Raw genomic sequence first — 24,579 nt, forward strand, 5'->3', positions numbered from 1 at the left:
GGTCATTGTAAGGAATTCTAGACAAGAGTCTAGGAAGTGACCAGCGCTCCTTGGCAGACCTGTGATGCTTCCTCTGCAGAAGTAGGTTCCATAAAGCCCTCCAGAAGAACCAGCAAGTCCAGAATGTCCCTCGCTCCTCTAAATTCTCCTTGAAATGACCTCAAGAAAACAATGTGGTTAAACCTCTATTCGGCTCACAGTAGGACAGTGCGATCCCCATGCCAAAAACAGAGGAGTTTCTTTGACATAGATTGTGGTCAAGACCAGAGAAAAAGGAGGATCAACCAGGCCATGACCCATGGTGTCAGAGGGGAAGGTCCTGTCTGAGAGAAGGGCAGCCACTCCCAGTGGGAACTGACCAACCTTTCTGGTTTGTGTAAGGGTGCGGTGAGGCCGGAGATGAGGCCACTGGGCAGTTGGAACGGGGACAACTGGACCCAGTGAGACCTCTTAGAAGTTACCAGATGCTGGATCGCATGCCAGGGACATCTGGCTGTAGTGCTTGGGGCTTACATTTTGCACAGATGGGGTGATGAGCTAGTCAGCACCCTCTCTACTCTGGCTCCAATGCAGGCAGCTGTGCAGTTAGAGCCAGGGCACCGCCCTGGGTAACTTCAGATGGCTGTGAGACATTTGTGTGGTGGATACCTTTTTAAGGTGGAGCCTGCCAGAAATTAGCATTGAGACATTTCCCAATTTGGTAAGAATGAAAGAGATTACCCTGAGAGGAGAGTAGGCATGGGTCCAAATCCACATTTCCTGGAGAAAGGGGCAAATTCACAAGACACTTTGTGCTTTAAGGGTTTGGAAGGAAAGCTACCCCAGCCCTCAAAAAAGAGACCCCTGAAGTGCAGGAGGGTGGGGGCGGTCTTGTCCACAGAGTGGTGAGCTCAAGTCATTCCAACCCAGGCTCCGGGAGTGCTGCTGTGGCGTTACTCACACACATGATGGGAGATGGTGCTCCCTGCAACTGCACAAAGCGGTGGCCGCTCCCCTGGGTGAGCTTATGCCCCTCGGGCAAATGTGCTTATGGTGAAAGAGTTGGTCACTAAGGCAGGCAACACTCTGGGCTTGGGCCTAGGAGGGATTGAGGTCCCCACAACGAAGCCTGGCTCCAGAGCTCCTACAAGGGCTTTGCTCTACAGACACACAAAACTTAGGGAAAACTTCAATCCCTACTCCATCCCCTTCTACTGAGAATACCCCACCAGTCCCACTGCCTTAGCTGCTGGTGCTCACCACCCTCCTCTCCCACCCTGCACTCACAGCGGACAAGGAATCAAAGGAGGTTGACTGAAAGCCCCTGAACCAGTGTGGCTGGGAGCCTCCTTCCCTGCGGTGAAGGGAATGTGCAACATATTAACCTCCTGGCCAGGAAGACTGGAGAAATGGAGTACAAACTGAGGTCAATGTCTGCAGGAGGTACTGCCTCTCTCCTGAATACCCTAGGCCACTAGGTGGGTTCAGAGCTTTGTCCAGCTCTGGGATCTGGACATTGCAAGGCCATGTTCAGTCAGCGGTTCCTCTCCACCCTACTCACTTACTGACATGGGATCCAGTCCATCTGGACCTACCTCCACACCAAACTACTAGAAAACTCAGATAGTTATGAAGAAAAGAGTTGGAGCATTTCAATAAGACTGACCTCTGGATTTCCTGTCATTATGGGAAGTTGACGGGGCAGAGGGGTGGGGGTGGAGGGCTTGCTCTTGAACGTTTGCTCTCTGGGGATGGAATGGGTCATGTTATTCCTCCCTGAAATCTTTAGGCCCGGAAGATATGGCCTTTGGTACTACAACCCTCTACTTCTCATCCTTATCTGTAAGATGTCAAAAAAAAACTACAGCAAATATAAACATTTCCCATCTCCCAAAGGTTTGCAGCAGAATCCACACCATTCTAAAAGAACAGTCCTAGCTGGTTTGGCTCAGTGGATAGATCGTCAGCCTGTGGACTAAAGGGTCCTGGGCACATACCTCAGTTGCAGGCTTCTCCCCGGCCCAGGCCCTGGTTGGGGCTCATGCAGGAGGCAACCAATCGATGTGTTTCTCTCACATCAATGTTTCTCTCTGACTTTTCCTCGCTCTTCCACTCTCCCTAAAAAAACAAAACCACAAATGGAAAAATATCCCCAAGTGAGGATTAACAAAAATAAAATAATAATAATAATAATAATAAATAAAAGAACATATCTCAGTTCCCATTATCAGATATACATCGACTCCCCTCTCGAAGGACAAGCAAATAACAACAGACAAAAGTCTATTTGTTTGAAAAGACTGAAGTGCAGAGGAGACCAACCTGAGATACCAGAATAACTGGCCCCTTTCAAAGAATACTGAGAGAAGCAGCACAAACACCTAGAGACCATTTAACTTGCATTGTGAATGAGTCATTACAAAGGAGAGTTTCCAGGTGGGCCTCATCTAGGTCTCAGGACCCAATTCCAATGTGTGTGTTGGGGAAGTGGGGAGGGAGGTGCTCCCTACACAACACCAAGCAATTTTCAGGGACCAGCAGGGCGTCCAAGAATTCAATTCAACTCTGATGCTATCTACAGGGAGACGGTGTCAGATTCCACAGGTAAAGGGTTCCGTCCTGTAAGACTGGCCCCTCCTCCCTGCTTCACACACCAGCCGGTGCAAGCCCAGGCTAGTAGCGGTGCTTGTGACCAACCGGCTACAAGTCGGAGGTTCCAACAACCTTCTCCTTGGGTTCGATTTATTTGCAAGAGTGGCTCACAGAACTCAGCAACATTTTACTTACTAGATTACTGGTTTCTTATCAGATGATCTAACGCAGGAGCAGCAGGAGCAGCCGGATGGAAGATATTCAAAGAACAAGATCTGGGGCAAGGACCTGGAGCTTCCATGCCACCCCCAGGTGCGCCATTCTCCCCAAACCTTCACGCGTTCACTAACCCAGCCGCTCTACAAACCCGGGGCTTTTATGGAGACCTCATTACATAGGCATGATTGATTATATCATTGGCCACTGGTGATTGAGTCAACCTCTAGCCCCTCCCCTCCTGAAGTTCAGGGGGTGGGACTAAAAGTTCCAGCTCTCTAATCGCAGGGTTGGCTCCACTGGCAGCCAGCCCCATCCTTAACAGCCTCCCAAAGTCACCTCATTGACACAATAAGAGACACCTTTGTTGCTCTCACCACTTAGGAAATTTGAAGGGTTTTAGGAGCTCTCTGACAGAAATGGGGACGAAAACCAATCATATATTTCTTATTACAAATTACAGCACCGCAGCCCCCCTCAGCAGCTTTCCGCACTGACACCTGGCAGTTACCTGCCAGCAGAGGAGGAGGGGGAGGAGGAGGAGGAGAGGGAGGAGGAGGAGGAGGAGGGGGTGGAGAGCTGGGCCTGGGAGGACTTGAGTTTGCAAGAAGACTGTGCTTTACAGTCCAACCCTCCACGCCACCTGGTCTACTGGGTAGAATGATCCCCTGTGACACCCGAGGTCCCCTGCGATTGCACGGTTGTGTGGATAAGCTATCAACCAGGGCAGAGGGAACAGGCGGAGTCGCTATAAACACAGGCTGTTGGGGAGAATCTGGGGTCACTTCAGGTGACACCTCCCAGCGGGTGCCCAGCCAGCTCCCAGGGGCAGCTTTGGTCCCCCAGCGTTAGCAAAGGGAGCACGCATGGCAATCTGAGGCACAGAGATCCACAGTCTGGACCCGCTATCTTCGAGGACCAGCTCCCAGGATGTTTTCTTTCTGCAAGGAAGAAACACAGACAATCCCGGGCACTTCTCATTCTGTCCTGTCAGGAAGGGAACATTGTTCCAAGTCACCCTGTGTTCTTGATCTTGAAAAATCACCAGCAGAGTTAACAGACATCAGGAGCCCTGCAGAGCCAACAACAGCGAGTGTTCCCTCCCTCCCTGTGGCCACGGGCCCAGAGTGAGCCATGTAATCTAAGATGCAGAGAAAACGATTAGAGATGGGGAAAATCGCATAAAGCGAACAACCGGCCAAGATGGGAATCCAAGCAGCAAGTGGAAATGCTTGTAAGTGTCCGCAGCACCAAGTACTTGCCGAACTTGCTCCTCGTATGTACCAGGGATGTAAGACCTCTGCATGCAGTTGTAGGAACAGCCCAGGAGGCCTGGGGGCTCATAAATGATACGTTCTTATTTTGCAGAAGAAAAATCAATGCACGGAAAACACTGTCATGTTTACGTAGCAAATACCGTGCTGTGTTCAATTAGATTTTTATATGATTTTTAAAGACATCTTTTTATATGTTAGTCCCCATATGACCTGCCAGCAGGATTTACATGCCATTCACAATCACATTTTAAGAGCACAGAACGTTTATTTCCACTTGGATTGGGTCTACACGATCTTTACATTCTTTTCCACAAGAGGAATAGCTTCCTCCCTCTTTTCTTCCCTCGCTCCTTCTCTTTCTCTCTCCCTTCCTCCCTGTCCTCCCTATCCTCCCTCTTTCTTCCTTTTTTTTCTTTTTCTTTTCTTTTTTTAAACAGAGGAGGGAAAGGGGTCAGGACAGCTGCCAAGAACTTCTTGGTTCGGTTCCAAAGCATTCTGAGCAGGATTTCTCAGAAGGTCAAATGCAACGTCCCGTTTGGGGATTCAGTTGGGATTGTCAGCGATGTGCGAGGAAATTGGGAAATAGGAACTTCCTCAGTTCCTCTCTCTGCTGTGATGGATCCTGTTGACCATTCCTGGAGCAGCTCTCCTGGTTCTTGGATGTGTGACTTATCCTGACCCCCCGCCCCCCACTCCTGCCCTCCTGCTCTTGCCGGAAGGAAGTGCTATGTGATGTCCCCTCCACGCAGGCGCCTGCCCATGACCTTCCCCAGAAGCAGCCTTTGGTCCCCCTCTCCTTGAAGGAGTTCAGAATCACCCAGTTGAGATTTTTTCTCACTGTCAACTTTCTTTAACTTAAAGTCTGTATTTTCAGCTGCCTATAGGCATTTACCGTTTGAACTCCTGCAATCATCTCAAACTCAATATTTCCAAAATAAAATTTACCATTTTTACCTGGAAATACTCTCCATCCAGTGCCTGCACCCCCTCAAAGGCTCGTCTTGATGGAGATGGCAGATGTGATTCTGGTTTCATCGTTCCATTTCCTATATTCATTCAGCCACCAATTAACTTTTTTTCCAAAAACGTCTCTTCTCGCTTTACTTTCCTCATCATTCCCTCTGCACTCCCCTCTCCCCAATGATATAAGCCCCCACCTCTTCATGCTGTCCCTGACTCCCTAACTCCCTGCTCCTCATCTTACAGGCTGTTGTAGGTCACTTCTGTATCAGGAAACCTCCACAGCATCAAGGTACGTAAATACTTCTGCTTGGCTTTCATGACTTCTCAGTACCTGGCCTAAACTAACTACAAAATAAATAAATACACATTCCTAAAAATATATATACACATTTCTGAAAAACATCAACAGGTTTCTTAATACCTGGCCTAAACTAACAAAAACAAACAAGGAAACAAACAAAAAAAACCAAACCAAACCAAAACAAACAAAAAAAACCACACACACACATTCTTGGCCTAAACTACAAAAAAAATACACATTTCTGCAAAAAAAAACACCCCACACATTTCTTAGTACCTGGCCTAAACTAACTACACACACACACACACACACACACACACACACCAACAAAAAAAACCCCACATTTCTGCCTGAGTCATGGGTTTTCCATCTCCGGCCAGACTGGTGTGGAGCTATTGTGCTCGACATCCTGTCCCCTAAGTCCTTCACTTCCTGATAACTCCTCAAAGTTTCTCCATTCATTGTCCAGGTCCCATCACCTTTTTGTCTAAAACTTAGTCCTGCCTCTCCCTCTCCTCTGAGCTCATACTGTATTTGTGATCTCTACCTTGAAGTTACTATCACGATGCATTGTCCTCTAATCTTTCTTATAATTTTCAGTTTGTGTTTTCTGAACAACCAGACTGTAGACTCGTTGAGGACAAGACGGTGTCTTTTATTTCTTCTGAATTATCCCTTCTCTTGAAAGTCTCCTGTGCTCCAGGACCCCACATTTTACCTATTTTCATTTTCACCATTTTTAGTGTCTACGTTCTTGTAATTCATCTCCAAATAAAAGAGTTGGATAAAAAAGCATTGCTTCTGTATCTTTCATAATACCTATCACGGTGCTAGCTAAAAATACAGTGGTTTGTGAGAACCCACCCAATAAATACATGAGTTTGAAATATAGGGGGGCACGTGTGTATTCATTTCAGACAACTCAGAAATATATTCAGCTCCGTCAGAATCCGAGTTGAAAATGGAATCATTTAAGTCATTTTCCCCTATGATTCAGCTGTGCTGTCTTCCCAGACCCCGATGACGACTTGATAAAACAAAACTAAAGAGAGAAAAGGCACAAACAACAAAAATGTCAATGGCTCCTCAGATGGACTGAAGGGGGGTAGTTGGTAGGCCATTTCTCGCTGAGGACACTCGTTCATGGATTATTCCACTAGACACCAACCTCCATTACCCAACACCAACACTGCAAAGAGTGGGGCAGTGGCAGGGGCAGGGGGTGGAGAAGGGTACGGGCCGGCAGAGATGGAGACAGACACAGAGACAGGCAGTGAGATGAGAAAGAAATAATCCAAAACACAGTTTTTCTTAAGGAAAGAAGAAAGGCCTTCTCCAGGGTGAGGAACAGAATCCAAGGGTGAGGAACAGAATTGAACTCAGAATCCAAGGCTAACGTCTGATTCTGCAAGTTCTGGGTCTGCTTTCTCCATGCCTCAGCCACGGTGAAGGCAGATGGAGGGGAGATTATTACAGCTTTGCTTTTGTGCAGCATTTCTTTTGCGACCTTCTTTCTTCTTGAAAGCTTCACTCACTTCGGTTTTATTATAGGGGCTGCTGACTTGATAATCTGCCAATGCCACACATCTGTCTTGGTGGGTAAATAAATCACAGGAAAGAACATTTCAGCTTAAAGAGTAGAAATTCAAGCCCCGCTTTGATTTCTGCAACCATCACCACATCACAGGAATCCACAATTGCTACCCCAGAATGAGCCGTGTGGGCTATATATGGAGATGGTCCCAGTGCCATGGTGGCCAGAGGAAGAGAGGGAGCGGGCGGCTTTCCACAGTTCCTCCTGTCTGCGAGGGCCTAGCTCTTCCTTCCAGAAGGAATGGAGGAACCGGTCCTCACTCCTTACCTCAGACTTGTGTCCTAGCAGGTGCGTGGGCTTGGCTGCTTGAGCGTTGTGGGGTCTACATAATATACGAGCCACTTTTAAGCACCATGTCTCAAGTTATTCTCTATGTCCATCTTATTTTACTTTTTTAAAAGTGTTTTTATTGATTTCAGAGAGGCAGAGAGAAATAGAAACATCAATGACGAGAGAGAGAATCATTGATCGGCTGCCCTGTGCACGCCCCCTCCTGGGGATTGTGCCCACTCCCTGGGCATGTGCCCTGACCAGGAATCGAACTGTGACCTCCTGGTTCATAGGTTGATGCTCAACCACTGAGCCATGCTGGCCGGGCTATGTTCATCTTCTTTTACTGTACACAGAGGATCTGCACAACCAAGATGGTCTCACTGGATAAGGAGAGGTTTAAAGCCACCCATGTGTCACACAAAAGACCCGCAAGGTTCGGTGGTGCTGTCATCCGGTATCTCCTAAAATATAAAAAGGACTTTCCCCCACAAAATCCATACCCCCTCCCAAAATAAAAATCAGGATTCTCAATCAGCATCATTTCTTTACAGAACTTCTTATTAGACCTTTGTTAAAAAAGGAAAACCGGGGGTTACAATGGAGACCCAGGTGATGATTGAATTAGCGTGTATTAAGGAGTGAGCTGGCAGCCAAGCATCAGTCTTGACTTTGTTTCTGCCTTTAGGGAGTTTATTGAGTGTGCTTTTGTGATATAATTTATAAGAAAATTGGTTTTACTCAAAGGGACGTTTTTGCTTTATGTCTTGTAGCACCCTAGAGTGCTTAAAAAAAGGGAAAAGGTAATTCCATTAAGCTTTCAATTTTCGCCAGCCAAAGAAATGAAATGGATGTGATTGGAAAGATAAGGCGCTGGCCTTCACTTGAACTGACCTTGCTCAGGGGTTGGGGAATAAGAAGCATGGCCTTTGTTTCAGAGGTGGTATTTCATGTTTAATTACTGGGTGAGCATTCCTTCCTCCCCTCCCCCCTCCCCCTCTATTAACCCCAACTCCATCTGCGGAGACAATGCTCATTAAGATCACAGTAGACACATTATCCCATCATCTGAACAGCTTTGGGAGTCCTGTGTTTATTGGGGTGATCCTTAGTGGATTCAAGATCACGGTGAAAGTTACAATCAAGATGAGACCTGGCCTTTGAGGACTTACAGGGTCTCTGCTTGAATAGAAGGCACTGGGCCACCAGCCATACCATAAGACTCTGGCAAAATCCCCCAATTTTCTTCTTGAATCTAATCTTCAGCTTCATCTTTTTTGGGGGAGGGGCAGGGGGGTAGAGCAGAGGAAGGAAAAAACTATCAAAATTAAAGAACTAGCCCTCGCTGGTTTGGCTCAGTGGATAGGTCATTGGCCTGAGGACTGAAGGGTACTGGGTTTGATTCTGGTCAAGGGCACATGCCCGGGTTGTGGGCTCGATCCTCAGTAGGCTGGCAGGATGCAGCCAATCAAGGATTCTCTCTCATCACTGATGTTTCTCTCTCTCTCTCCCTCTGCCTTCCTCTCTGAAATCAATAAAAAAATATTTTTAAAAAATTGAAGAAATAATTTGTACTGCTCAAAGTTAGGATGTTTTCACATTATCTCGGGCGGGTTTCTAACACAATCAAGTTCTGTGTGCTTTAACTTACAAGTTGGTGCCTCCAAAGCAGAGGGTGGGTAGAGTATACCTTTTCTTTTATCCCTTTTCTGGATACTCATTTAGCAATAGGTTTTTATTCTCCAAAACTGCAGCGTCTCATACGGTAGCCATTTATACGCATATAAATATTTATAAATTTTAATTAAAATGAAATCAAATGAGAGGTTCAGTTCCTCAGTCACCGTAGCTGCCTTTCAAGGGTTAAGAGGCACATGCTAGGCTAGTGGCTACCAGAATGGAAAGCGCAGACCTAAAACACTTCCACCGCTTTCCAGAGCAGAACTTCTACTGGACAGCACTGCTCTACATAACAGGTACTGATGAAGTTTATTTCCCTATACTCTATGCCAGCGGTTCTCAACCTGTGGGTCGCGACCCCTTTGGTGGTCGAACGACCCTTTCACAGGGGTTGCCTAAGACCATCCTGCATATCAGATATTCACATTACGATTCATAACAGTAGCAACATTGCAGTTATGAAGTAGCAACTAAAATAATTTTATGGTTGGGTGACAACATGAGGAACTGTATTTAAAGGGCCAGAAGGTTGAGAACCACTGCTCTATGCTCTCATAACATAGTATATATTCAGAGAATCCAAACATTGAAATAGCAATCAAAGATAAATTTACAACTGCTATTAGACTGTTAGCCTTATCAATTAGGTCTTGTGATCTAATGATCTTCAACAGTCTCTCTCAGAGACTCCACTTTCAAAAATAACTGGATTTCTGGAAAGCCAAGCTTGAGAATCTGCAGAAAGGGCTGGAGAAAGCCTCTAGCCATAGTGCCACAAGGACTCAGAATTTTACATCTTACTTGCGCACACACTTTGCTCTGTGAAGAAGTCTTAGTTGTTGTTGTTGTTGTTTTGTTGCCTCTCTTGCCTACAACAGCTATCTTGAGAGGGTTGGCATTAAGGCTAAAAGTGGTCTGACCCAATAATAATAGTACTGGATGATGGCTCAAAGATGAATGCCACTCGCTGCAGGTCCCTTCAACCTGGTTCCTGGGGATCTGGATCGTTGCAGTACAATAAGAATTTGCATTCAGTGAAATCAAGGTGGTGCTTTTAAATGGAAAGAGCCATGTCAGACAGTTATTAATAGGAAACACAAGAGAAACGTCCATTTGTAAACCAGAGGGAGGGTATTTTACACTGTCACGCTTCACAATGGTTGGTTTCCACTCGAAGAGCTGTCCTGTCCCAGGTGATTGACTGCCAGGAACAAGCAAAGCCCCCACCCCCAGCATAGCCACTCCAGCCAGGAGCTCACAGGAGGGAGTGAGGGGTGAGACCTTGCTAAGCCTGGACACTGGCTAATCTCTTCTGTAAATATCCTCTCAATTACTGTGGTAGGTTGGCAAATTCTTTTTCCTGCAAAGGAGTCATTTCAATAGGATGCTACCTTGGTAAGGACATCGTTTAACTGCTTGAAAACGTATTTGTAAAAACTTACATGGATACACACAATGAGCTGTACAACTTGGTGTATTAAAAGCATGTTCTAAGCTTGAATTCTAATGATTAGAGTTCTGGATTGAAATAGTCACCTGAACTTACAGAGGCATGAAAAACGTCTTATTATCATTATGAACAGAAAACGAAATGCATAGCAGCTGGAAACATCACCTTACTTTGTTCCTTCTAAATCCAATTAGACCCCAGTAAAGGTGTTATATGCATATACTCCAAGGGAGGGAGATGAAATATTTGAAACCAGAGATCAAAGTAAGGCCACATATTAAAATAGCACTTTTCAAAACAGTGACATTGTCTCCTTTGCTCATCTTCACCCAGGGAGGTACACAGAGTACCAACCGGAAGAAACTAAATAATAATTGACTTGTCCAAGCGGTTACAAAGAGAGATTTTTTTGGCAAAGCTATGATACAACCTAGAATTCCTGATTTTTCATTCTGATAAGTAATTTGATAGAAACTAAAAGTTAAAGAGGAAAATATATTCTAATGACATACATGGCCCTTCTAACCTTACGACTTGTTGGCATTCCATGAAAGATTAAAATCACACGTTATGTTCCCAGGCCTTGCTGAGGCCCACGGGTTATCACTCAGTTGCTTGCAGGTCTGGCGCTCTTTCTATGGCTAAGACAAGGCTGCGAGCGGTCCAGGCTATGCAGTCACCATAGCAAGGGGGAGGGAGCAGAAGGATTACACTTGGTGAAACTCCACAAGCTCTAAGAAGACACTACACTTCTTGGGGGAACTAACCAAAGAACATTTGTTAGTCGGAGAGGTAAAATGTAGTAAAACCACCAAAACGATTATTGTAGATATTTCCTGTTTGAGGTGCATGCAAAGAATTTTGCATGAAGCAGAAACTAAGTAAAATATGTCCCAGATAAAAAAAGAAAAAAGAAAAGAATTTTAAGGACTGACACAAGGGGCATGTAAAGGATGAACATCAAATTTTAATCCTGAACCTTTTCTCCAGTCTTCAAATTATTAACATGATAAATGGCAATTTAATCACCACCCTATCAACGTGTAACAAGCCCTTGTTACAAAATCTCCAGCTATTGTCTCCCCCCAAAACCAATAGAAAAACCCATACATTATATTATCTAAGTGATCTATTGACAGATGAAATTTTAACCAACTTCATACCAGGAAACTATTAACAGAGGTACTTCAATCACATAGCTTAAAATATGGAGGAAAGACAGGTAAAAAAATTATCTTAACCTGTAGTAGTCTTTTTACTTTTTAAAATTTTTATAAAATACACTAATTTCCCAAAATAAAGAATATTATGACACATTGGTGTCAACTTACACAGATGAAAGCTGATGACAGCTTTTTTTTTTCCTAACTAAAGTTCATCTCACCAAACCTTTATATATTACATGAATATCCAAGTAAAGTATTTTTTAAAAAATTCAACACACAGGAACATAATGTACAGTGTCTTATAAAAAAATGGTTAATTTAGGAATGATTTCATTTTAACCACATCGTATATCTTTTTAAGACCATGAAACCTCCTGCTGTTGCAAGAAGACTTTTCTGTTCGTGTTTCCATTTCCCAGTTGTAATTCTTAAAAGTAAGAAATAAAAAGGTTTTTGTGTTTGTTTGCTCATGAGGAAACTGTGGCAATGATTTCATTCACTCCCAGGCTGTCTTCCCTCCTTTTGTTTTGCTTTTTAGGACTACTCAGACCCACGACTGCGTGGCACAGGAATGAAATGGGAAGAAGAGGCCGATGACATCAAAGGACGGATATAAAAAGACAGGCTCAGCTGGATCCCGCCACAATTGTAAGGTGTGGGCACCCTCCCTTGCGCCAAGCCTCCCAGGGCTGCGAGAGAACAGTGAGAGCAGCGGCCTCCTGGCTCACCCCTGACATCCCTCCGCAGCTGGGAGCACGGATAAAGGACCATTTTCACTAATCACTTGTGTCATGGCCGATGGATACCTTGGCCAGGGAGAGAGGGAGTGTACTCAGAGAAATTGGTCAGTAGTGGCTTTGGGGTAGAGAAAAGAGTATTGTTTATTTCCCAGCTCCTGCATCGGTCAATTCCGAGCACAAACTCACCTCGACAGGAAATTGCAATGAAATATACAGACCATGCACAGCAGACATTACTGTGGGAACCAACCCAGCCACATGCACACGTGGGAAAGGACTCACGATGGGTGTATGTAAACGTTTCACAGTGTTTCTCATAGCCACTGACTTCCGCACGAGTGCATCACGGACCACCACTATCTCACAAACGCTTCACTGTGTCCTGGGCATGCAGACCACTTAAGGTAATACGGGCACATGACATTTCACAGCCATCCGCAGAGAGGAGTCCAACTTCAGATTTTCCAACTGCCAACCAATGAAACCGAGCTGCTTCTCTTATAAAACTAAATTGATTTCTGAATACATTTTTTTTTGTCGTTGTTCAAGGGTTGTGCTTTACTCTTCCTTATCGCTTCATCGCTTTCACTCTTGGAAAATTAAAAAAACCCACAAAATTAAATCGAGGACTAGGTCTTAAGGCGATTCCTGACCAAACCAGAAAGACAAGCAATCATTAACGTCTCTTTTCTCAAGTTTCTGTCTCCCAACCCCAGGCCCTTATTGGTACTGATTCAGTTGCACATTTTGGTTTCCCAAAGAGGAAAACCAAATCAGAGAACTGGCATTTCTGTCTTGAAAAAGAAAAAAAAAAAAGGCAAAAAAACACCGGTGTGGGGAAGGGGGAGTTCATTCTCTGTTAAAAAGAATCTCTTGCTCTCAACAGGAGAGAATCCAGCTTCTCCTTAACTATCATTTCATAAATTAATAATTCCTTAAAATCATAACCCAAAGAATTGATCTATAACAAGAAAAATTCAAGTTTAAAACAGCAAATAAATTAGTTAAGCCTTGTAAACAATTGTCCATTTTAGCTATATATCTTTAAAAAAAAAAAAGGTTTCTCTGTAGAGTCAATCAGACAGTACAAGGCACACCTTCCGCATCCGAATCCAGAGTGACAAAACCCACAACCACGCTCTCGTCACGCCGCTTGCTGGTCTACATGTGTTGGGGCCCTGGGGTCACACGCCCATCCTCCGCTCGTCTCCCGGCCACCTAGAAGTCCACCGATGTGCTCTTCCCGTGACATCGCGCTGTGCTATCTTGTGGAGTGATAGGATTTGAAGCATTCCCAAGGTGAGTCTCCTCAGATGTTCTCCACAAAGCTTCCTGGGAAAAGGCCAGTTTTTCCGTTGCGTTGCAACGTGCCTTTGAACCAGCCGTCCTCTCGTTTTTTATGAACAAACACAATATCTCCCTCCTTAAGTTCAAGTTCGGCCTCACTCTGAGGAGGATAGGACACCACCACCCTGTGCCTGGAAAAGAGAGAGAGATTTTAGGAAAGGCCATTGCAAGCAGTGACAAGAATGGTGTGCATAGCAGAAGGGGAAGCAGCATGGGTTTTGTTGATAATGTCTGTAAAACCACTCAACATACAACTGTGCGCTGTGAAGCAGAGACTTGGTGTGGACGGTTTGGATATGCTGAATGGATGACCCGGCCTGGTTTATATGAATGCCCTTGACAGAGAGCCATCTTGTCCCCCTCAAACATTTATAGCACAGAAGAAAAAGCGTATTGTCCTTCTCTTTTCTCAAGAAGAAAGGAGTGGATTTGACTGGGGACACTGATGGCGCCAGCGCTCTCTGCTCTGCCTGCCTCGGCCCAGGGGCTGTGCCCGGCCTCTCCGTCATGCTGTCAGCTCGAGTGGCCAGGCTCAGGCCTGCCTTCTGGACTTGGTCTCCAAGGCGGCCTCTCTGTGTCCCTGACACTGGGGCTTGACAGGGGCGAGGCGGCAAATCTAAGAAAGCTCACCTGCTTTACACACTCAAAATCTCCCTCGGGCAGGCTGTCCTAAGGTCTAGGCAGGGAGGGGAAGACTGTGGCCACAAGTTCAGTCCAACACAATCAGGAACAAGGCTGACATTCGGATCTCTATTAGTGCAGTAACTGTGTCTGCTCTCTACTGGCTCCCAACTCCCATTAGCAGGAAAAGGAGTCATTATCACTTATAAACCCCAGAAGCCCTGTTGATTTAATGTTATCTATCCCATTTCCATGCTCCTTGGTCTACTTCTGCAAAATGATGGTTAGCAGCCACGGAAGCCAGAAAAGGGGCGGGCGGAGAGGGGGGGGGGAGTGGGGGGTTGTTTTATGCTCTATATCCTTTTCTTTAAAATCCTCAGCCGAGGGTATTTTTTCCATTGATTTCTAGAGAGAGTGGTACATGACCTTGACCAGGAATCAAACCCACAACCCTTTGGTCCGTGGGCCGGCGCTTTAACCACTGAGCCACACCAACCAGGGCTATGCTCTATATCCTTTTATCCCTTTTTATTTTTCCAGCATTAATGCTCCCCTTCACACCTCTCCTGCTTCTCCCAACCAAAGGGGAAAACAGTGGTGCACGGTAGTCAGCTTCCAAGCTGGTCCCGGGGAGCCTTGCTCCCTGGTAGTCACATCTAATGTAGCCTCCTCCCACAATGATGGTGACACACGGTGTGAGCAATCATCCACTGTGAAAATGACCGTGTGCGACTTTGGAGGCTAGGTCATAAAAGGCATGTGGCTTCTGTTTTACTCTCTCTCGGGTCATGTGCTCTGGGAAAAAGCAAGCGGCCATGTTGTGATAAAATCCATCATCCCTATGGAGAGGACCACCTGGTGGGTACCTGCGGTGCCATTCCAAAAACCAAGACTGCTCGCCAATAGTGATATGAGTGAGTGGGCCACCGGGGAAGGCAGTCCCAGCCCAGTCAAACTGTCAGATGGCTGTAGCTCAGGCAGACATCTGGGGTGTGCTCTTGAGAAATATCCTAAGCCAGAGCCACCCAGATAAGCTGCTCCCAACTTCCCAACCCACAGAAACTGTGAGATAATAAATGTTTATCGCTTTAAGCCCCTAAATTTTAGGGGTAACTTGTTACACAGCAGAAGGTTATAGGACCCACTCTTGACTGTAAGTAAATAATGTTATGGCTTAAAACATGACCGGCAGAACAAATTCTATACACTGCCCCGAACTCATAAAACCCATCAGAGCCTAGCCCTTTCAGAAGATGGCTAGTTTCACCAATCTCCTACCCATAAGAAACAGAATCTATTCGCATTAAGAAGGACCACAGGGAGAGTATTAGGCTATTGCTCTATTAGAAAGGCATCTCTGCAAAGGTCTAGTGACCGCCCAAACAATTCCAGAGCTACTTTGGGCAACAGAGCAAATTATCCTCCAAGATCTGAAGCAAACGCACAGCAAGGGGGCTGGCTTATTGTTTCTAAAAAAAAAGGTTCAGCCAATTCAAACATGAATATTTATAGACCACAAGGCTTAGGGTTCAACCAAACATGGGATGAGGGCGGAGGCATGGCATTGGGGAGAGCCCTGGCCTGGGGCCTAACACAGCCGTAGAGGTCATTGGGAGCAGATTAACTTCGGGCCAATTACCTCACATGTCTTGGTCGCAGTTTCCTTGTCTGTAGAGTAGGACTGCAGTGAGTTAAACAGGTGTTATCACGTAATGTCGTGAGATCATAAGTGCGATGCTCACGTAGTTCACACCCCAGCATGAGCATTCGGCCAAAGCAGGCAGGGGCCTGGTGCTCCAAGGAGATGAATGGGCCAGTCAGAAGCTGGCCACCTCTACCCAAGAAACAGATTCAGAACACTAAAGGAAAACTGCCTGATAATGAGACTTGACAAACTTTAGAATGGTATAGTTTAAGGTTTTGGAATTCTTTCTAAACCTTTACATCTGTAAAAGCAAGACCAATACTTTCTTCTTGGACTTATCTAAAGGAAGGAATCCAAATGAGATTTCTCAAGTCTGTTGCCAACATGCTAAAATTCCATATAAAAAGCAATGTAAATAGTTGCCATTTGGGGAAAGTTAAAATTTAAACAAAGCTTTATAATTCTGGGGGAAAAAGTGCACAAGTGACTCAGATCCCATTCAGAGTAGATGTTTGATGAAATGTGCTCCCCACCAGTTCTCTGCGAGCTGCCTTCAAGGGAAAATGAAACAAAAATAGTTCTCGAGAAACTTGAAGTGAATTAGATGAATATTTGCATCTTACAAAATGCACTAAACCAATTTTGTCAACATTTTTTTGAACTATAACTGCTGCCGGGCTAAGAACATAATCTTCCTGCTCCGTTCCCAGGGGAAGCACATTTTCGCTGCTAAGTTCTAAGCCTCTGGGGGGTGGAAGGAGACACCATGCGCATAATGGAAACTGTGACACAGCCTTGATTGCATGAAGACTCCCAGGTGCAGCAGGCACAGACTCTACTTAGAAATCGTCCAGCTCCGATTCTGGCCTGGAGCCTTGCGAGGTAGTTTGCATACAGATTTCTAATACGAACTCTTAAAGCCAAATCCTGGGCACAACTGGCCAGCCATCTCAGGCACAGAGCGGGTTTGCCAAGTAGAAAGTTTACAGACCAACAAACAGATGTGAGGCGCAGCTGTGGCGGCCCTTCCCGTCTGCGGCTGCACCCTGCGCCTCACTCGGATCATGCTTGTCTTCAGTGGGATAGGGCTTTTGGGAAGGTCTGAACCTCCGGAGTCAAAGACTTCTCTCCCATGACCTCCGTGGGACCTGCTGATCCACCCTCAAAATCTGCACCCCATCCATTCCTCGTTATGGTCACGGCCACCATCATTTGTGGACGAACTCATTACCTCCCACCTGGGCAAATAACCTACCTGTCCTCCCTGCCTCAGATCTCTTCCGGGCCCCACTCCATTCTACACTGAACACGTTCATTTCCTTAACTGTCAACTCCATTGGCAGCTATCTGTCGCTCAAAAATCGTTCCCATCTTCTCAATGCCTGCAAGGTTAATCCTCAGGCCCTCAATGACCCGGCCTCCTCTTCATAGCTGTAGTTACTGTTATCTCCATGAGCGGACCAAACACTTGTCTAAACCTGAACACGTCCCCCAGATATGACCTTTACCTCCCCGACTCCATACCTTGGCTCATGGACTGTAGTGAGTTAAAAAGGCGTTAACTCATGGGGAACTCCCTTTGACAACCTCTCTGCCCATCCAGACCCAATCAGGCCCTCCAAATCTCCCTGGTGAGACCTTCTCAAGGCCCATGACTGGAAGTAATTTCATGCTTGACCAGATTCCAGAGGCCTCGTGTATGTTTGTTTTTTTTTTTAATATATTTTATTGACTTTTTTACAGAGAGGAAGGGAGAGCCAGAAACATTGACGAGAGAGAAACATCGATCAGCCGCCTCCTGCACACTCCCTACTGGGCATGTGCCCGCAACCAAGGCACATGCCCTTGGCAGGGATCGAACCTGGGACCCTTGAGTCCACAGGCCGACGCTCTATCCACTGAGCCAAACCGGCCAGGGCTCATGTATGTTTTTTATGGCACTTGGCCCAGTCTACATGGTATTATTGCCATCTACATCCCTAGCACATTTATTCTACTAGACTGTAAGCTGCTTGAGGGGTGAGATGATGATAATTCACTTGTATGTCTCATGCTACTTAGCACAGTACATATGATAATTCTTAATAAGCATGCTGAATGACAAAAAGGAAAGGCCTCATTATACAGCAAAACTACTTTTTAAAATGTATAAAGCTCCTTAAAAAGCAATGAAATTCTGACACATAGTACACAACATGAATAAATCTTGAAATATTATACTAAGTGAAGTAAGCCACCCAGAAAAGGATAATATCACCCAATTTCACACATCCACAGACTAGTCAAGCTCATAGAGACAGAAAGTAGTTAGTGGTTGACGGGGGCTGGGAGAGGGGATGGGCAGTTAGTGTTTAATGGGCGCAGAGTTTCAGTTTAAGATGAAACTGTTTAAAATGATGAAAGAATTCTAGAAATGGATCGTGGTGATGGTTATACAACATTGTGGAAGTACTTAATGCCACTGAATTTGAAATGGAAGGAATGGCATATTTTATGTATATTTTCATCACGATGTTAAAAATAAATGAATGAATGAATGAATGAGTGAATAAAAATAATGGAAAGATTAGAGAAAAATGGTACTGTGGTTGTTGGAAAGTACCCCCTGCTCCCTTGAATGGAGCCCCTGGGAGGCAGTGTGGCTCACAGACGCGGCTGTGAATGGGCCTCTGCCCCTTGTGGCTGGTGGACCCTGGCTCAGTTTCTGGCGACAGTTTCCGTGTGGAATGGGAGGAATAGAAGTTTGCTATGTAAAGAAGTTCCACTGGCTTCCCAATGCCCACCTTCCTGGTTTGGGCTGTGGTGTTCTGGCTTCGATCTAAATGGGCACTTGCAATCTTTATTAGTATACATTTTCCATTTCCTTTATTTTTTCTGGCCTCTCTTGCATTCTCTGTCGTTGATACATTTTTGTTTCTAATCTCCCCTGGTATAGCCCAAATTGGGTCCCCGGTGGCTCTTGGAAGCATCTGCCCATTACCCTGGTCTGGATGGGTAACCATTCACTGCTTTCTGTTAGTTGCTATAACAATCTAACAGCCAATTAAGTATATTTTACTAGCAAAACCATACGAGCTCTCTCTGCAGTTTGCTTGCAGTCCAAGCAAATTATGTCCATTGCTTCACCCCGTGGGTTCATTGTCACCGACTTAAATTGATTGTGCTGGTTAAGCTGACTACCTTTCTGTAAATCCAATCTATCCAATTTGTATGTTTCCAAGTATTTTCGTTTAATCCCTGATCAAAGATCACAGGTTCTTTTCTAATTTAGGAGGTGGGCTTATAGGTATGTGGCTATCAATTTAATTCCTAAACTTACAAATATACACAGAGATGACTTGCTGTGTCTCCTTAAGCCCTTTATGTATGTGTTTTTTAGAAGAAGAAAAAAAGTTGTCATATATGCTTTCTTTTATTTGCCATCTCTTCTGAAATATTTTATTTCCACTTTCTGTTTGCAATTTCTGATTATTTTTTTCCCCTCAATCCGTCTAAAGTAGAGCCCCAAATACTTGCTCTATTATTTTTGCTGTCATCAATTATACATTTGCTGCCTCCGGGATAGAGCGTTATTTCTTGCTTGTTTTCTTCAGTCTCTCAGACAAACACAAAAGAATCCTTTTGTTCCTCAGAGAATCCTCTCAGCTGACACCAGGACCTGTCAACACACCTCAAGGCCCCTCCTTCCTCACTGTGAGGCTCTTCTAGTCTTCCTATCATGCGGAGGCTTCTTTCTCTGACAGCGCTGGCTGCCGTCGTCACAGTCTTTTCCTCTAGAGATCTATGAGATGGGGTTTGAGAAGAAATTGTATGCTTGTTCTCATTGCCATCTGCAGCTGGATCCTATCTCGTACTGTGCCAGGACTATCCATTGAAAAACAGTTCCCTGAAATTTTATCAGTAAAAATTCTACCAAGAGAACCACAGGTAGTCTCTACTGTTAGGGCAGGAGTTGTGGGTAGTTAGATTGTGAATCAAGGAATCCAGGATCCTGAAACTCTTTCTGAATCATACTGATGGGAAAGTTCATTTTCCCTTCATTTTTAGCACTAAGCACTTTTGTGCTGAAAGTTTTGAAATATTAAAATGATACAGTTGGCAAAAAAATTTCATCCTCAGTGAATAATAGGATGTTTTCCCTTACTACTTGTTTCCACACATTTTTCCCTTCGTTGTTAGAGCCATGCAGACTGAGGACTCTAAGTTAAATAAATATTATCGCCATCATGGTAGGAAGGCTAAAGGGGCTGTGAAAAGCTGGTCAGGCTATTGCATTTAATATTCCACTGAACATGTGGGTTATAAAAATATAAACTTGGGCAGAAATCTTCCCCAAAGGCCCCTTTCCTACTTGTAAAAAATGGAAATGGTCCTATAAAAAACAGTGCCAGGGTATTCCAGAGTGCCCGTGCCCATCTGTCCCATCATCAAAGTCTCCGCGTTCCCATTCTGATATGCGCCCCGCACTCCCTGAACCGCCGTCACCTGTCTGTTCCCCTTTTCAGCGGCACTGAACAGCGGGAGCCTGCTGCAAGAAATGAGCTCCTCTCAGAGGAAGGGGCTGGAGTGCAGAAGCCACAGAGATGGAGGACATCTGGCGACTGAAAAGGAACACATAAAAGGGGGCGGGAGAGCGGTGCCCGGGCCAGTGCCAAGGGAGAGTCTGGGCAAAGTGAATGAGCACTCAGAACAGTCACACAAACACCCCAAATGACAGGAAAAAGAAGAGAGTGATTCAAGGCACGAAGGAAAAACTGCAGCTCAATGCCTGGGGGTGGGGAGAGGAGGAGCCTTTGTGGCCAAAAGAAAGTAAACAAGTCGCTGGACTCCCTCCAGGGACAGAGGCTCCATCCCTGGAAAGCAGAGTGAGGCTGCAGGAAAAGAGGCTGCTGTCAGGATAAAGGAGGGCGTGCATTCAGGACAAAATCCCAAAGCTTCGCCAAGAGCACAGCAGACAGGGGAGGGGCCGAATGATTTCACCGATGGCAAAGACTGGTTTTATAAGGATTACAATTACAGAAAATTATCTCGCCTCACTATAAAAACACACAATAAATTTTGTACTGTGTACTTAATGTACATAGGTTGTTTGAAGTTTATTCTTTTGCAGTTTATTTATTGGTTAAAAAAAATATGCCCAAAAATATATGAATGAAGGCTTCAGATTTTGGTGGGTACAAATGTTCATCTGAAATACCGAGTTAGGAGCATTTAAGTCATTTTAAAGTGGAACACCTGGATAGTAAGATTTTGAATCCGCAATAGGAAATGCTATCTAAAAGGCACCATCTCCACAAATGAGAAATCTGCTTTGCTTATGAAATGCAGGGCCACGGGGCCTCAAGCTTATAGAAACAATGAACCAGGTGACACTCTGAAAAAAATGTTTATATATTTATGCGTTATGTGAAAACAGTCTGCTATGTTTAGCGTATTTCACGATGTTTTCCTGTGGCACCAACAGTGCTTCATTTTCAGTTCACAGAATCCCAGCAGATATTTGTCTGACTAAGTATATTTTCTTTCCTAATGCACTCCTAGACCCCCAGTGACTGTATCAAACAGATCTGCTCACATTTGTAATTGTTATTCAAGGCCAGAATCCCTCAAACAGGGTTCATCGCTCAGAGTGTAGCTGAGCCAAGACCCTGGGTCCAGAGGGGTGGCAGGTCTCGAGAACAGAGCCACTCTTTTCTGGCTCAGGAAGAATAAAAAGAGAATCCTCTTAGTTGCCAGAATTCTCCGGTTGCTTTACAAGTAGCAGGTACTAGTGAAAAAAGGGAAAGGATGACACAAGGGCGCAATTGTTGGCGACAGAAGAGGAGCAAGAAGAAGGGATAGATATGAACAACTTTCCAGTGATTGACGAATTCCATCCAAGGTACCATTCTGGATTGGTTGTCTGGAGAAAATACACCAAAAGAAGGCGGGAGGCCTACACCCATGAAAGACACACAGGAGGGAAAAGCAGGGACTAGAGTATGTTCCAGCAAGTGGTAAAAGAAAGCCAACGCTTGGTTGTGATTACATACTTAGTTCAAAAAAAAAAAGAGGGGAGGATGTGGGAAAATATCATAAATGTCAGGATAAATATGCCAGCATAAAGCTTGCCATGCATTTCTTAGTTTTCTGCTGGAAAACACTGAACTCACCTTTCGCACACAACAGGCCTAGACTCATTCATGACGGAGCCCAGGGAGGAGCACGGCTGTCGTGGAGGTGGGGCGATGGGAACGGCAGAGTCCAGGGAGCTAGTCTTGCGATGAAGGACCTCCTGGGCCAGAGCTGCTCCCACAGCCACCGCCTGGGCGGGACCATCTCCATCCATGGGGCAGGAGCCCGCCCTGCCGTGGGCGCCCCCTAGCGGCAGCTCCGGACCCACTGCTCCCTGCAGAGGCAACTCGCTGCCACCGCCACCACCACCCAGCTCCACCTCCAGGGTGGGTGAGGCTGGAGGGGACACTCGGGGCTTCCGTTTGGTGGAGGCGCCAGAAAGCAACTTCAACAAACCCTTTCTTTCTTTCTAGAAAAAGAAAAAAAAAGTGCATTAGTTGAAAACTGACAGCACCATTGTGTTATAATCTATAGGGCACTACAGTTTCAACTTCTGGTTTGATCTTTTAAAATTATTCCTGTGGCTATTTGGTTATCCAAGATCTACCTGTCCATTTTTTGAGTGATATTAACCCAACCATTTGCTTCTCTTTCTTCTCCCTTTCTGCCTGCAAGTTTTTACTTGTTTGGGGTATTCCATTGTTCATCACTACCTTCTACTGAGGTAGGATAAGCAGATGAAAAAGATGTAAAACAAAAAAACTCACCGATTCACATCTCAGATGTGGTGAAGGCAGAGGCCGTTATTTTTAGAACAAAATGGAGATCTCCGATTACGGATTTAATTCCCTGAAATTTGGCCTATCCTGTCTCTAGTTGTTGCATGCTGAATTAAACACAAACCTAATCGCATTTTAATCTCTACCTGCAGACTTGACTTCTTATATTTATCATAGTGATGTCTTGATCAGAGTTAAGGGCTAACCTACTTCTCACATGCCATCCTTATACAGTTTAACAAGCCAAAAACAACTGAAGTCAAACCACTGCCATTGTGCAAATATCTCCTTGTTTAGAAAGCCAAAAGCAATTCTACAGAGAGTTAAAGAAAGCTTTAGTACAATAAAAACCACTGTGTCTCTTTTTGCAAGTAAGTGTACAAATAAGAATTTCCCCCAGCAATAGCACTCCACAGAAGCTCTCTCTTGAATCTTTGTCTCTTTTGACATCTTTGCTCTTTGCTCCTCTCAGAAAACCAGATCTTGAGCCAGCTCCCCTTCATTTCCAAGCCTTAAATGTCAATGTTCTTTTTTTAAAGAAAAATACTTTTTGATTGATTTTAGAGAAAGAGGGAAGGAGAGGAAGAGAGAGAGAAACATCGACTGGCTGCCTCCTGCACGCCCCCTACTGGGGACTGAGCATTGTCGTGTACTGACCAGGAATCTAACCATGACCTCTCAGTGCACAGGACAAAGCTCAACCAACTGAGCCACACCGGCCAGGGCTCAATGTTCTTTCTGATGACTAAACATAGGTAGCAATCATCATTTTAAACTGCTTTACTAAGATGTCAACTACATTATAAAGTCATCTGAATGGAAGCATGGCTTGAAAATAAAACATTTCGTATAGAAGCAATTCTTTAGAAAACTCTATAGACAAATGGGAATTATTACTAAGGTCCACTAATAGAAAAACAGAATTATGAGGGGCCCACAAAGAGATATAACAATAAGAACTTTTTCTTGGGAATATGAGTCAGTTCATACCCAGTGGAAATTCATTGGGGAAGAGTTCGACTTCATAATGACATAGTTCCATTCGACCCCGAATGGCAGGAAAAAAGGAAGCGACAATGTAATCAGTTATCAGACAACGAAAGGCACTTGGGGAGAGTGCGCCACAGGCCTGTTTACCATCCTAACGTGGCTCACAGTGTGTGCTAACTCCTGGGTCAGAAACAGAGGAGGGGCAAGACATTTCTGTCCATGCCCAATGCGGGCTGCCGACGAGAAGAGCCAATCCATCGATGGCGGACCCCCTTCCTCCCCACCCCAGCCAGAGGAAGACCCTTTTGCATTTCTCTTTAAGGCCTGGCCTCAACGCACCTTCCTTGCTATTGCTTCATGTAACTAACTCCACATTTGCCAACGGGTTACTCTATGCGTTCCAATAAATGAGCCTATAAAGTTGGACGACCTGCTTGAGCGCAGTGCCTGGAGCTCATACACCTGTGCATCACACCCAGTGCCTGCCTGGGGCCGAGCCCGGCACCTCCTGAGCCGAGAGGCCAAGACCGCGAGAGCATGAGGCAGGTGGGAGGAAGGGAAATATTTAGCGCATCCCAGGGCTAAAGGAAGGGGCTATTTCTGGATCATCCAGTGGCGATAAAGACTTCCCTCTACGGTGGGTCGCGACCCCTTTGGCGGCCGAACGACCCTTTCACAGGGGTCGCCTAAGACCATCCTGCATATCAGATATTTACATTACGATTCATAACAGTAGCAACATTACAGTTATGAAGTAGCAACGAAAATAATTTTATGGTTGGGTCACAACATGAGGAACTGTATTTAAAGGGCCAGAAGGTTGAGAACCACTGCTCTACACAATGGCCAATGAAGTGGGCTGATGGAAGCCTGTTGGAGCTGCTGCCATTCTTTAAGGAGCCTGAGGTCTGGGGG

The 24,579-nt window shown here is 45.2% G+C and overlaps 1 protein-coding gene across 8 annotated transcripts in view; it reads right to left on the bottom strand.

Annotated features, from left to right (window-relative positions):
* SH3RF1 (SH3 domain containing ring finger 1) overlaps nucleotides 1–24,579 on the bottom strand; it is a 220,736-nt gene that overhangs the window by 42,270 nt on the left and 153,887 nt on the right. For 6 of the 8 annotated variants that reach the window (XM_036314162.1, XM_036314161.1, XM_036314159.1 and 3 more), the window contains 2 exons: nucleotides 21,994–22,364; nucleotides 15,734–19,622 (listed from right to left, as the gene is read on the bottom strand). In XM_036314162.1, the coding sequence (XP_036170055.1) occupies nucleotides 19,439–19,622; nucleotides 21,994–22,364 (555 nt within the window). In that variant the 3' untranslated portion in view covers nucleotides 15,734–19,438. Of the gene's footprint in view, nucleotides 1–11,269; nucleotides 13,707–15,733; nucleotides 19,623–21,993; nucleotides 22,365–24,579 lie in introns of those variants that run through there. The other 2 variants (XM_036314158.1, XM_036314160.1) reach the window with 2 other exon arrangements.

Source organism: Myotis myotis, unplaced genomic scaffold (assembly GCF_014108235.1).
Source record: "Myotis myotis isolate mMyoMyo1 unplaced genomic scaffold, mMyoMyo1.p scaffold_m19_p_6, whole genome shotgun sequence".
Lineage (NCBI taxonomy): Eukaryota > Metazoa > Chordata > Mammalia > Chiroptera > Vespertilionidae > Myotis > Myotis myotis.